The 13,117-nt window shown below is 40.4% G+C and overlaps 1 protein-coding gene across 1 annotated transcript in view; it reads left to right on the forward strand.

The window, feature by feature from the left end:
* CCDC68 (coiled-coil domain containing 68) overlaps nucleotides 1-13,117 on the forward strand; it is a 44,834-nt gene that overhangs the window by 21,789 nt on the left and 9,928 nt on the right. Inside the window, exons 9-10 of the mRNA XM_077777679.1 lie at nucleotides 6,442-6,547; nucleotides 7,866-7,949. Of these exons, the coding sequence (XP_077633805.1) occupies nucleotides 6,442-6,547; nucleotides 7,866-7,949 (190 nt within the window). The remainder of the gene's footprint in view (nucleotides 1-6,441; nucleotides 6,548-7,865; nucleotides 7,950-13,117) is intronic.

Raw genomic sequence — 13,117 nt, forward strand, 5'->3', positions numbered from 1 at the left:
ACAAAACCTGCCACCTTTGTTGTATGTTCTGATATAATGCTCAAAGTCAAATCTATTTCAAGGTCTTATTTCATCCCTTTGGAACTGTTGCTTCTTAGGGTATCAGGCATTCTTATGAACCTCAGAATGTATAAAGTTTTATTCTCATTTATTCAATAATATGTATTCAAACATCTCTCTCTCTCAGTCTTTTTCTCTTTACAATTAGCTGTCTTTCTCTTCTCATCTCTCGTAAGCTTCTGCCTTCTGTCTGGCTCATTTTTTTTTTTTTAATTTTTTAAAATGTTTTATTTATTTCTAGGAGAGAGAGAGAGAGAGAGAGACAGCGTAAGCAGGGGAGGGTCAGAGAGAGAGGGAGTCACAGACTGAAACAGGCTCCAGGCTCTGAGCTGGCAGTCAGCACAGAGCCCGATGCGGGGCTCGAACCCACGAACCGCGAGATCATGACCTAAGTGAAAGTCGGACGCTTAACTGACTAAGCCACCCAGGCGCCCCCTGTCTGGCTCATATTGATGTATTGGACCACATATGCCAAAGTCCAGATCTGGTCTAACCCTGGCAATTGCATATGCCTATTCAGAACATACTGGAATACCACTAACATTAATTTACACGTATTGTTCTTTGCATACAAGCATATAGTCCCAGCAGGGCAGCGGCATAGTGCTGTACATCTTGTAGAGAATGTAGGAAATTCTATGGAAGATGTCCATAGGTCTTCAGAATTACATATACTCATAACTTAGCTCTAAGGAAATCTGTGGATTATCTATTTTCTGCAAGAGAGTTCTTCCATGTAGCAAGACTGCTGGCTGGGACTGTATGCTTTCCATTAAGAGTCCAGACACTCTGATATTTTTTCTTTAAAAATGATTTTTATTGACAATACAGTTTTTGTCAGCCTTTGAGCCAAAAGTGTAACCATTTTGAAAACCAAACTGAGCTATTCTTTCTCTTCTATTATATATGAGCAGTTGTTATAAGGAATTCTCGGAAAGCTCTTAGGGAGGTTTTAGAAATATCTTGAGGGAAATGGATGTTTTGTGTTCCTAGAAAGGGGTTTGTACGTCCAAGCTTATGCAATTTTCATAGAGTGTGGGTGTCACAAATATTTATCTTACTTATTACTTTGTGTGTAGAGGTATTCACTCTGCTAAGTGACAAGAAAATGAAATCAGTAGGTGTCAGATGCTTTTGGTTAAAGCAATAGAGACTTGGTTAAGCTGCCACAAACAGAGGATTTCTGTGAGGCTAAGATTGGATAGACATGGCCACAAAGAAGATGCATCTCGTGGGAAGATGGGAAGACCACGTGTTAGCACCTAATGTGTTTTTTAAAACCAGATTATTTTATTGCTCCTATTCAGTCATGGGTGTTCTACAGTTTCTTTTTTCTTTTTTCTTTTTTTTTTTAAATTTTTATACTTTATTTTTGAGACAGAGAGAGACAGAGCATGAGCAGGGGAGGGTCAGAGAGAGAGGGAGACACAGAATCTGAAACAGCCTCCAGGCTCTGAGCTGGCTGTCAGCACAGAGCCCGACATGGGGCTCGAACCCACAAACTGTGAGATCATGAACTGAGCCAAAGCCGGACACTCAACCGACTGAACCACCCAGGTGCCCCTAGTGTTCTACAGTTTCATTCTTCCTTGTTCTTTGTTTTTCTTGTGTGATTCATTAACGTTTCTCAACGGTTTTCTCCACCTGACTTATATTCTCTGTATTTTCCTTTCAAATTGCAGAGGAAAGAGTCTGCTGGCCTAATACTACTTCCTATTGGGCAGATCACTCATGTTAACCATCCCCTATGTTGTCATCTAACCAATGAATGGCCTTTTGGCAGGCACCAGCTCCCAGGCCTACGAGTGGTCTTCCCTTACCCCCAAAATAGCCTGGGGCTACTCCTCTGAGCTGGGGCTCTGGGTGATTAAATTTTCCTTAGGCAGTATGGGTTTGACAGGTGCCATGATTTTTTGCCATTTTGATGAAAACATTCATTATGTTCTAACTTGGTATTTCTAGTATTAAAAAGCATCATGGGGTTCCTGGGCGGCTCATTAGGTTACATGTCCAGCTTCTGCTCAGGTCATGATCTTGCAGTTCATGGGTTCGAGTCCTGTGTTGGACTCTGTGCTGACAGCTCAGAGCCTGGAGCCTGCTTCAGATTCTGTGTCTCCCTCTCTCTCTGCCCCTCTTCCACTTGTGCTCTCTCTCTTTCTGTCTCTCTGTCTCTCTGTCTCTCAAAAATGAATAAATGTTAAAAAAAATTTAAATAAAAAATTTTTAAAAGCATCTCTAAAGAGGATGACTTTAAGTATTTATAATTCAGGAGAAAATGATAGTTATTTGTATGTGGATATAAATATATAATTATAATACCTTATGCTAACCCTTACAATTACTTTTCATGAAAGTTAAGACAATTGGCAGAAGCATCTCATAAAAACAAGGTTCACTCCATATTTCTACTACCATTACTACTAACTACCACATGTATTGTGTTTCCCTGTTGATGATAGAGTAACTCCAGGTACCTTATTTAATTTAATCCATTGTTAGCTTTTTAGGGAGAGAGCTGAATTTCTAATTGGTGAAGTGATTATACAGCCTCTCAGAAATTGTAAAGCTGGGAGTTTGGGCTCTAGAATTCTCAGAGCAGTCTGTGCTCATTCTGCTATAGAGGAGATTTGACCTTCTTTCATTTCTGGAGACCTCTGAAGACTTTCCCTCAGACTGGTTCTCTAATTCTTCTGTGTGTCTATGAGCAGAAGACAGTTTCCCAACCTGTCCCTCTGCCTGGTGATATCACAAACACAAAGGTCCGTGTTAGAGTTATCCTTCCGAGAAACACAGGAGCTGTACCTCAGAAAAATCCTCTAAAAAAGAATAGCATGACGTCAGAAAACAATTCAGTCAAGGCTATTGTAACAGTTGAGAGTAGAGGGCAATGTGGTTGAATAATGTTCCATCTGATGGCGTAAGTTAACCCAAAGAGAGGTTTTAAAGTATGCTGATGAATGGGTGCAATGGAGACAATTCTCCATTAATTTAATTTCCTTTGGCCAAGTGATTGGCAGACATTGGTCATCAGAGTGATGAGGGTTTGCTTCTCCCCCAAGTGCTTATACTATGAGGGTCCATATTACTAAAGGCATTTGTTTTTACATTTCTGCAAGTTAAAGATAGAATTGGTGCTCTGAATGCAGAGAGGATCCTCAATTCCCTTCCTCAAAAGGAAAGGGCCAAGATTTTCCTCCCTGTTGAAGGGGCTTGTTGTGTCTGCTTCGATTGGCATTTCCAGGTTGCAGACTTTTTCAGCTCCAAGTCTGGAATATATGAGGCCAAAAGAAAACCCAAGGAACTCAACATTGTGTCATTCCTTGGATTCTGAGGTCTTGAGCTGGTCTGCCTTCTCTCCACCGTCCAGAGTCTTCTTGTGTTTTTGGTTGTACTCAGTGGGAAGAGTAGGGAAAAATATATCTACACCTTCCCAAAGTGTAACTTTTTCCATTACATTTTAATTTCAGCGTTTACTTTATATTTATATTGAGGTGCTGGGAGGCAGATCATGAATCAGGCCTTTGGTTAGAAGGGTTTAGTGTCTTTTTCTAGGCCTGGCCTTTGTAATGTTTTCTTCCTGCTGTTTTGCTTTAGTACCTCTTTATTAAGATTGAGTGCTTTCACTGAAAGATAAAAAACAGAGATTAAAGGGAGCTCAAATGGCAGCTTATTTCAGTATATTCTTGTATTTAAAGCCCTTAAGTGGGTGACTAGGTTTCATATTTATTAAACAATACGGAGAGAGAATTTCTCCAATTTCTGTTAGTCCCTGTTCTATGTATTAATGCTGATAAGCCTGAAAGCCCTGTGTTTTCGAGAGTGCTGCTGGAAATATTTTCTTCCGCCTTGAGGCCTCTTTCAGATTTTTATTTATCTACAGTGGTAGATAAATGGTAGCACCGGCATGGAATATGTGGGGAAATTTCCTGAGCTTCGTATTTTGAGGAGCATAATGTCCACCCCGCTCCATCTTCTAAGACCACCCCCTTTTTTCCTTTGGTCTGAGTTCTGGGTCATCAAGGGATACAAGGAGACCATTTTGAGTACTCCTTTTTAATATTTTTACAAGTTTTTATTTTATTTTCTAATTTTCTTATGGGTTTGTGAAGAGTTTATAAATATTCAAAGCCAGCCTGCCTCTGTAAGGTATCCTGAGTTCTTTGTCGCTATTTGCCAGGGAAGTCCTGAGTGAGTTTTCATTCCTTCCTTCTCTCCTTTGTCCCTCTTCACCAGAGCAGTTTTGAATCTTAGTACCAGCTGTGGGGCAAACTTTTGCTTGCCTTCTCTGCTCCGTATATCCTAAACTCCTCTTTTTTGTGCAGTGCCTCTTCAAGCCCCTTTCTAATTTTTCTGCTGGGGTATCTGTCCTATTAACGGAACAGACACATCCCGAGTACAGTGCCTTTAGTAGTCATTTCAGTTCAATATTCTGAGGCTATCCTGTACCCTGTCGTTTGATGATTAGAAGACTTTCGTTTTCATCTAGCCAAAATTAACTTTGTGGTTAATACTGTTTTGAGTGCTATTTTAAAAAAATATTTGCCTATTGCAAATTCATGAAGATGTTCTTCTATACTATATTCTGAAAGTCTTTTGGGTCTCCAGATTTATTTACCATATACATGGAATTTATTTTTCTCATGAAGTGAGGTCAAGATTAATTTTCTTTTTCTGTTTTTTTAATATGAATATAGAGTTGTCTCTGAACCATTTGTTGAAAAGACCATCTATTTCATAAAATGCTGCTGAATCATCTTTGATATAAATCAAGTCCACTGGCCTATGTCCATAACATATATGTATATGTAAAATAAAAAGTGTATATAGCATAATTTGTTTTATTATTCTTTTAATGATGAACATTTAGTGTTCCAATTTTTATGCTATGAACATCAATGAACTACATTTTATGTATATTTTGTGTAACTGCACGGTATTTTTATAGCATAGTTCATTTAACTCCATAGGACAAGTAAAGAGTAATGGCTAATGTTATATAATATCTGTACTTGTACAAGAATTTCTGTAGTTTTGTAGAAATTAATTTTTTCTACAGTGAAACAAACTGTTTTTAAAGCTCTCTCACGCAAAACCAAAAGAGGAAAACAATCAAAAGATTGTCTTAAATGTTGCGAGTTGCCTGCGAGCTATTTGGCTTTGAGAGAGTATATTATACAGTAGAAGTTATTGAGCCACCCTCAGTGGTCCAGGCCGAGGCTGCACAAAGCACGGGCAACACCCTGGAGCCTATTGGAAAAGCAGAATCCCAAACCCTGCCCCAGCCTGCTGGGTCAGATGTGCATTTGAACAAGATCCCTCATGATTTAACAAGACCCTCCAATACATATTAAGTTTGAGGTGCAATGTTTTAGTACATGATGTGAAATAAAATGAGACAGTCTTTTTTTTTCAAATGGGAACATGTTCTATAGTGTCACATGAATGTCCATGACCTTTGTAATATTCGTAGAGGCCATAAAAATCAGAATTGCAATTTCATTGGATGGTAGCTACTCATTATAAAACCTTAATAGCTACAAAAAAATTAATATATTACTGTATAAAAAGCTTATTTTCCTAAAGCATATTCACTTACCTCTTGAAGTCCATAGTATATTCTTATAAGGTAATAGAAGAAAATATTGGCAAGTCAAAAGCTGTGTAATCAATTCCAGTTACCTACATGGAGCTTCATAAAAGTGTGAATAATCTAATGCAAACTTCATCCAACTTTTTCTCACACTGGTTGATGTGGACTCAAAAATATTAGCTGGAATTTGAATTTCCTTTTTTTATGCTCTATTTATAGGTAGTAGAATACCCAAAGTAGGAAGCCAGAATAATTAATAGTAATAACGATCATGATAATGATGATGATGACGATGATGATGATAAAAGACAAACACAGCCAATCCACAACATAACTAACTGTGTATCGTTGGAAATTGGTTTCTCATTATGTATAAAATCTGCATTCCTGACCCCCCATGTTTTAGCCCTGCTATCCTTATATAATTATCTGTGCATCCTGCTGAGTTCTAGGTCTGTGGTTGCTCATAGGCACAGCAGTTTAGGCATGTGAGTGCTTCATCTGGCTCAGTACAGTTTGACTCAACTAGCTCCTGGAGGGAGGGAAGTCACAGATGGCCAGGAGGGAGTTTTTGACATGAATGGATATTCTCATTCACGTTCGTGTCTGGGCTCATCCAAGGCTGCTTTGTGCCTGTTTATCTTCAGTGTGTTGTGTGGCATATGGGACCCCCAGCATACTTCCCACGCGATGCCCAGTAACAGGGTCGTGTGTGAGGAGAGCCTGGCAGCAGAGCTATAAAAATCAGCTGCGCCAGGCTTCAGCAACTCTTTCTCCTTTTGCATTTCCAGTTGCCACGATCTTCAAATGGAGATTGCCCTTCTCCAAGAGCAGCTCTCTCATCTGCAGTTTGTGATTCATTCCCAACATCAGACCCTGCGCAGTGTCATCCAGGAGGTCAGATTAATCAAGCGTGTTTCTCTGGTAGACGGGATGTTTACAGTGAGAAGACCGAATGCAGGCAGCTTGTCTGGACCTTCCAAGCAGTGAGATTCTTCTCCCTGGTGACATTTCCTTTTTATTCCCAGGCCGTCTGACTCTGTGTTTAATGCCTTCTTTTGTCTGTATGCCAACACCTGTAGCGTTCTCAATGAAAATTTTTGGGAAATTGTGTTTAACTGCTGTTTAGTTGTTTCCATGATTTTTTTTTTAAAAGGGGTCCCAAGCCAGATAATGTACACCATTCTTGAAAAGATTTTGGAGATTAGAAGATTCTGCCCTTTTTGAGGGAGCAATGATCTGTTTTTATAACCTCATAAAAAGCAAATTTACTTAGTAGGTGTGTGGGGCCTGGGGTATAGCCTGGCCATTCTTCTCTGAAAACATCCTGGCAGGTGAAGGAGAAGAGGTCATTGTGGTGGCAGCCGGATGGACAGCGGATTGTGTTCTCATACAATTTATTTCAAGATATCTATTGATCTGGGTGGAGGGCTCTGCTTTAGACTTAAAATCAGACCTTCCATCATTTTTTACTATCTACTATTTGTTTCCAAGAAGAATCCTTCCAAATACCTCTAATACCTCCATGACACAAATATAACATTTGGCTAGCACCTCACCAGAAGGCCAGAGAATTGAGTCATGGTACTTGAGAGCCAGGATGGACCTAGAGGCTATCCCACATTCTCATTTTATAGATGAGAAAACTGGGGCTCACAGTCGTCCAATGACAGAACTGATGGTGGCAGAATCGGCCTTAGAATCCATGGGTTTCTTCTCTTCCCGCTCTGCTCTGGTCTTCATACCCCAGCTCCCCAGTTCCACGTTGCTTCTTGGCAGATCCTTCTCTTTCCAAGCAAGGCAGGCTCAGCTCATGATCAGGTTGACCAGATCTCTGCCTCAGGAAGCTTCCCCATGCCACGCAGTGGCCTTGTGTGATGGCCACCTGCCTCTGTACCTGCTGTATGAAAACTTTGTATGGTGGAGACAGAGCGATGGCCCAAACCGCCTCCCACAGGATGTGTGCCCGCTGGATTCGGTTTAAACAGGTTTTCCAGAGATTCCAGCGTTTAATAGGACTGCCCACGTGCTCTCACCCCCAGGCACCAACGCCCCCTGCTTTTTTTCTGCAACATGCTGAGCCCGCTAATGCTTTGGGATTTAATTTTATTATTTGATGGATGTCAGTTGACCCTAGAAACCTGTGAAACTTCTGACTTAAGTAACTTCCCTGTTGTCTGACCAGATTTTTCCAATTGTGTTTCCTAATTCTTAGATGGAAGGATTAAAAAATAATTTGAAAGAACAAGATAAAAGAATTGAAAATCTGAAAGAAAAAGTTAATATACTTGAAGCCCAGGTAAGGAGGGAATGGGTTATATATTTCAGTGTGACTGTGATTGTGTGTGTGTGTGTGTGTGTGTGGCTGTGTGTTCAGTATATCTGTGAGCCTGTGTGTGAATGTGTCATGTGTGCTTGCATGTGCCACTGTGCCACAATGAGCCTGTATGTGCACAGGTGTGTGAGCGTATCTGTGTGTTGATTGTGTCTGAGTATCTACGTGTGAGTGTACATGTGTCTGTGTGTATACATGAGCGTCTTTTTGTGAGTGTGTGAATATGTGTGTCTTCTGTGCATAAGAAATTATAGATTTGTGGGAGAAGTACTCTTAATAATTATTAAAGTATTAAGCACTATTTTATAATATTAAATACTATTAAATGTGAAAAGTTCACCCAAATTTTCCAGAATGCTTACTATACTGAGGAGATAGAAAATAACATGTGAACTTGAATCAGAAGCCTGGTCAAGACCACTTTGCGGGAATTCAGCCCCAGCCAGATAGCTGGGTTTGCTCTACTCTATCTTTGTTTCTTTCCTGCCTTGAGATGTCCTCTTTTCTTCACTCTGTTTTTTTCAAATGTTTTTAACGTTTACTTACTTTTGAGAGAGGACAGAGTATGAGTGGGCGAGGAGCAGAGAGAGGGAGAAAGAATCCAAAGCAGGGTCCAGGCTGTCAGCACAGAGCCCAACATGAGGCTCAAACTCACAAACCACAAGATCATGACCTGAGCCAAAGTCAGACGTTTAACCGACTGAGCCGCCCAGGCGCCCTCTCTTTCCTCTTCTTTTATCTTTCACATCCATCACGTCTTCTGCCTCTGTGTCATGGCTCACCCACTTCAAAAAGCCTGTTGTAATTTTCTTTTCTTTTTTTTAAAATTTTTAATGTTTTATTTATTCTTAGAGAGAGAGAGAGAGAGAGAACTTGATCAGGGGAGGGTCAGAGAGAAAGGGACATACAGAATCTGAAGACAAGCTCCAGGCTCTGAGCTAGCTGTCAGCACAGAGCCCAACATGGGGCTCGAANTTTTAATTTTAATGTTTTATTTATTCTTAGAGAGAGAGAGAGAGAGAGAGACAACTTGATAACTTGATCAGGGGAGGGTCAGAGAGAAAGGGACATACAGAATCTGAAGACAAGCTCCAGGCTCTGAGCTAGCTGTCAGCACAGAGCCCAACATGGGGCTCGAACCCACGAACCGTGAGATCATAACCCTAGCTGAAGTCGGACGCTTAACCGACTGAGCCACCCAGGTGCCCCTAATGTTCATTGATTTTTGAGAAAGAGAGAGCTAGACAGGGAAGAGGGGAGAGAGAGGGGGACAGAGGATCTGAAGCAGACTCTGTGTTGACAGCAGAGAACCTGATGCAGGGCTCAAAATCAGGAACTGTGAGATCATGACCTGAGCTAAAGTCATACACTTAACCAACTCAGCCACCCAGGTTCCCCTATTTCATTCTATTTTTAAACTTTTGTTCATTTCTTTCATTTGTTCACATCATCAGTCTTGTAGTTAATTCTACAAGAACCTATTGGGTGGCTACACTGATGTAGACGCTAAGGTAGGGAAAATAATATTGAATAAAATAGATGAGTGAACCCTGCACTCTGGAATTTACTGTCTAGAGAGGGAAACAGACACATAAATGAACATGTAACTTGCAATATTATGGAAGCATTCTGCCAGAAAAGAACAAGATAATCTGAGAGAGAACACCTGGGTAGAGGATTTAGATTGGTGGGTGGGGCCAAGCTCTCTATGAAAATGAGTTTTAATCCGAGCTTAGTGGAAAACCGGGTGGTAGGGCATGTCAGACAGAAGGATAGGGAGCCATCGTGAGAGCTTCTAATCTAAGAGGTGTATGGAATAGCATGGGATGACATTGGAAAGGTAGGAAGGGGCAGGACCATAAAGGTCTTTAGACCATGCCAAGGAGTCTTTTTCTCTATATAGCAATATAATGAGAAGTCTTTGCTTATCAGTCAGACTTCATTTATATTATCTTTACATAGCCTATGTATTGACCTATACTAATTTAATTAACTCAGTCCTTATTGTTGGATATTAGGTTGTTTTTAGTATTGCTTTTGGGTTTTTGTTTGTTTTTAATTTATTATTATTTAGAGAATTTTTTTTACATTTGTTTATTTTTGAGAGACAGAGAGAGATAGAGCACAAATGGGGGAGGGGCAGAGACAGAGGGAGACACAGAATCTGAAGCAGGCTTCAGGCTATGAGCTGTCAGCACAGAGCCCAATGCTGGCATTGAACTCACAAACCTTGAGATCATGACCTGAGCCAAAGTCGGATGCTTAACCAACTGAATCACCCAGGCAGCCCTGTTTTTAATTTTTTTAAGTGCTTATTTATTTTTGAGAGAAAGAGACAGAACATGAGCAGGGACGGGAAGTGAGAAAGGGAGACACAGAATCAGAAGCAGGCTCCCGGCTCCTAGCTGTCAGCACAGAGCCTGATGCGGGGCTCAAACTCACGAACTGTGACATCATAACCTGAGCCGAGGGATGCTTAACTGACTGAGCCACCCAGGTGCCCCTGAATTCAACATCTTTATACAAAGATCACTAATGATTTACATACTTCCTTAAGATAAATTTTTAGAAGTGAAATTGGTAACTCAAAGTATATCCATTTTTAAGTCTTTGATAATGTGTTCTCTGACTTACAGGGTTCTGTAGGCTCAGTCATCTGCCTCAGTGACCACAGGCCCACCTGCAGGTGCCTCTGCTCTAGCAGTAACTTCGTAACTCACTTTCAGTCCTTCAGTCCTCATATTTCTGATCTGCTGATAGTCTTTTTTCCCCCTCTTCATCACTAAGGGATTTCAATACCTAGAAATCATTTGTTATCATTTTAATTAAAAACTAAGAAGGGAGAGATGATAAACATGTTCTCAGATTCCCATTTTGGACTGGGAATCTGATTTAAACCCATGTTTACATGTAATTCAGGAAGTTCAGTGTGAGGTAGGGATCTAACTTTTGAGTTGTCTCACATTATTTAGAAGTCTGGGCTTTCTTCATGCATTTGAAATGACTTTTATCCTAGACTGAACTTTTAGGTTGGAAATCAGTTCCAGTGGTGGATCTGCCTGCTTGGGCTCCAGTTTGGGCTCCTGCTTTACTCAGTGCACGCACATCGGTAACACATTTTCATTGGAGAGATTGTTATCTGTCTCTGGGCTTTCACTTCATTGTGGTTCTAGGTTCTGGTCAGACATAATTAAGTGCCAGCTGTCATCACAGGATCCAGATATCAATGGTACTACTGCTTTTAATTCAGTTCTGTGTTCTTTAGTAGTGTCTGTTTATTAATACCATCCCCAAAGCAAATTTTATTGTCCTAAATAAACTGGCAACTTAACTCAGATTATTCAGATACATTATCCAATTAGCCTTTGGTCTAATAGTTAGACCAGAACAATGTATTTGTTTCCAGTGTACTCTGTTCCTATATTCTCACAAATTCAGCAAATAATTGCAGATTAGCCACTTGGTATGAGAAAGCAACAGATTTGTTCCCCAGATTTGTTCATGGAAACTTCTTGGTTGGCCACAGACTCTGTACTAATGTGAAAGCACCTCTCAATACTGTCTCAGATTCTCTGTATATAGCTTGATTCAGGTGCTATATATTTTTTAAAAAAAAATTTATGTTTATTTATTTTTGAGAGAGGGAAAGGGTGCTAGCGAGGGAGGGTCAGAGAGAGAGGGAGACGCAGAATCCAAAGCAGGCTCCAGGCTCTGAGCTGTCAGCACAAAACCTGATGCAGGGCTCAAACTCACAAATGATGAGATAATGACCTGAGCCAACGCTTAAGCCGAAGTTGGATGCTTAACTGACTGAGACACACAGGTGCCCCTCTAGGTGCTGTATATTAATGTTTTCTTTTACAGAAAGTCTTCAAATTATAGCACTATCTGATGAATGTCTTTATATTCTCAAAATGTATTATCTTCAGTCGATAAATCTTTTCCTTCACAGCAAGGAATTTTACAGCGACCATTTCAGCTTTATAAAGTCAAAGCCAGGGGCACTTTGGTGGTTCAGTCGGTTAAGCATCTGACTTCAGCTCAGGTCATGATCTCACAGTCTGTGGGTTCAAGCCCCGTGTTGGGCTCTGTACTGACAGCTCAGAGCCTGGAGCCTGCTTCAGATTCTCTCTCTCTCTCTCTCTGCCCCTCCCCTGCTTACTCTCTATCTCTCTCAAAATAATATAAAGACACAAAATTTTAAAAAGTAGAGTCAAAGCCACATGAATTTAATTTATTGATCAAATAGTTATGTGTACATGTTTTCTCATGTGCCAGGAAATATTTCAAGTGGTAGGTATATGGGTAATGCACAGAACAGACTGCCCCTGACCTTATCTAGCTTATACTTCAATTGAAAATACAGATAAGAAAGACATAAACAATAAACAATTAGAGAGGAATAAGTGCTCTGAAAAGTGAAGAATATGACAATATGATAGTTAGAGAGTGATGGGAACGAGGAAGAGCATCTCTGAACCTATGATATTTGACCAGGTACTTGAACTTAGTGAGTGCTTGAGCAATGGTTAGCCTATCTCTGGTCTGGTCCTAGTCAGTGCTTTAGTACGAAGTTCTTAACTGGGATGATATATGCAGAGGTTTGCTGTCTTGCACTGCAAATTTAAGACCACTGCCTATATTAGAATCCGTTAAGTAACAGGATGAATTGATTCCATTTATGAAAAATAGCCACCCGAGCTTGAACAACCTGTGTAAACACACCACCTGTCTTTTTTCTTTTTTTAAATATTTATTTATTTTTGAGAGAGAGACAGAGTGCGAGCAGGGGAGGGCAGAAAGAGAGGGAGACACAGAATCTGAAGCAGGCTCCAGGCTCCCAGCTGTCAGCACAGAGCCCGACGTGAGGCTTAAACCCATGAACCATGAAATTATGACCTAAGCTGAAGTCGGAATCTCGACCAACTGAGCCACCCAGGTGCCCCAACACACCAGCTTTCTAAACCACACAGATAGCAAAGTTTTCTCATCCGTACCAAAAGCATTCACCTCTTTTTAGGCATGCTTACATGCTTCATTTTATTTAATCCTCAAAACTACTCTGGGAGAAAGCTATCATTACATTTAATAAGTGATTAAACTGAGATTCAGAGAAGTTAGGAAGCTTGTTC

Source organism: Crocuta crocuta, unplaced genomic scaffold (genome assembly GCF_008692635.1).
Source record: "Crocuta crocuta isolate KB4526 unplaced genomic scaffold, BGI_CrCroc_1.0 scaffold36, whole genome shotgun sequence".
NCBI classification, from domain to species: Eukaryota; Metazoa; Chordata; class Mammalia; order Carnivora; family Hyaenidae; genus Crocuta; species Crocuta crocuta.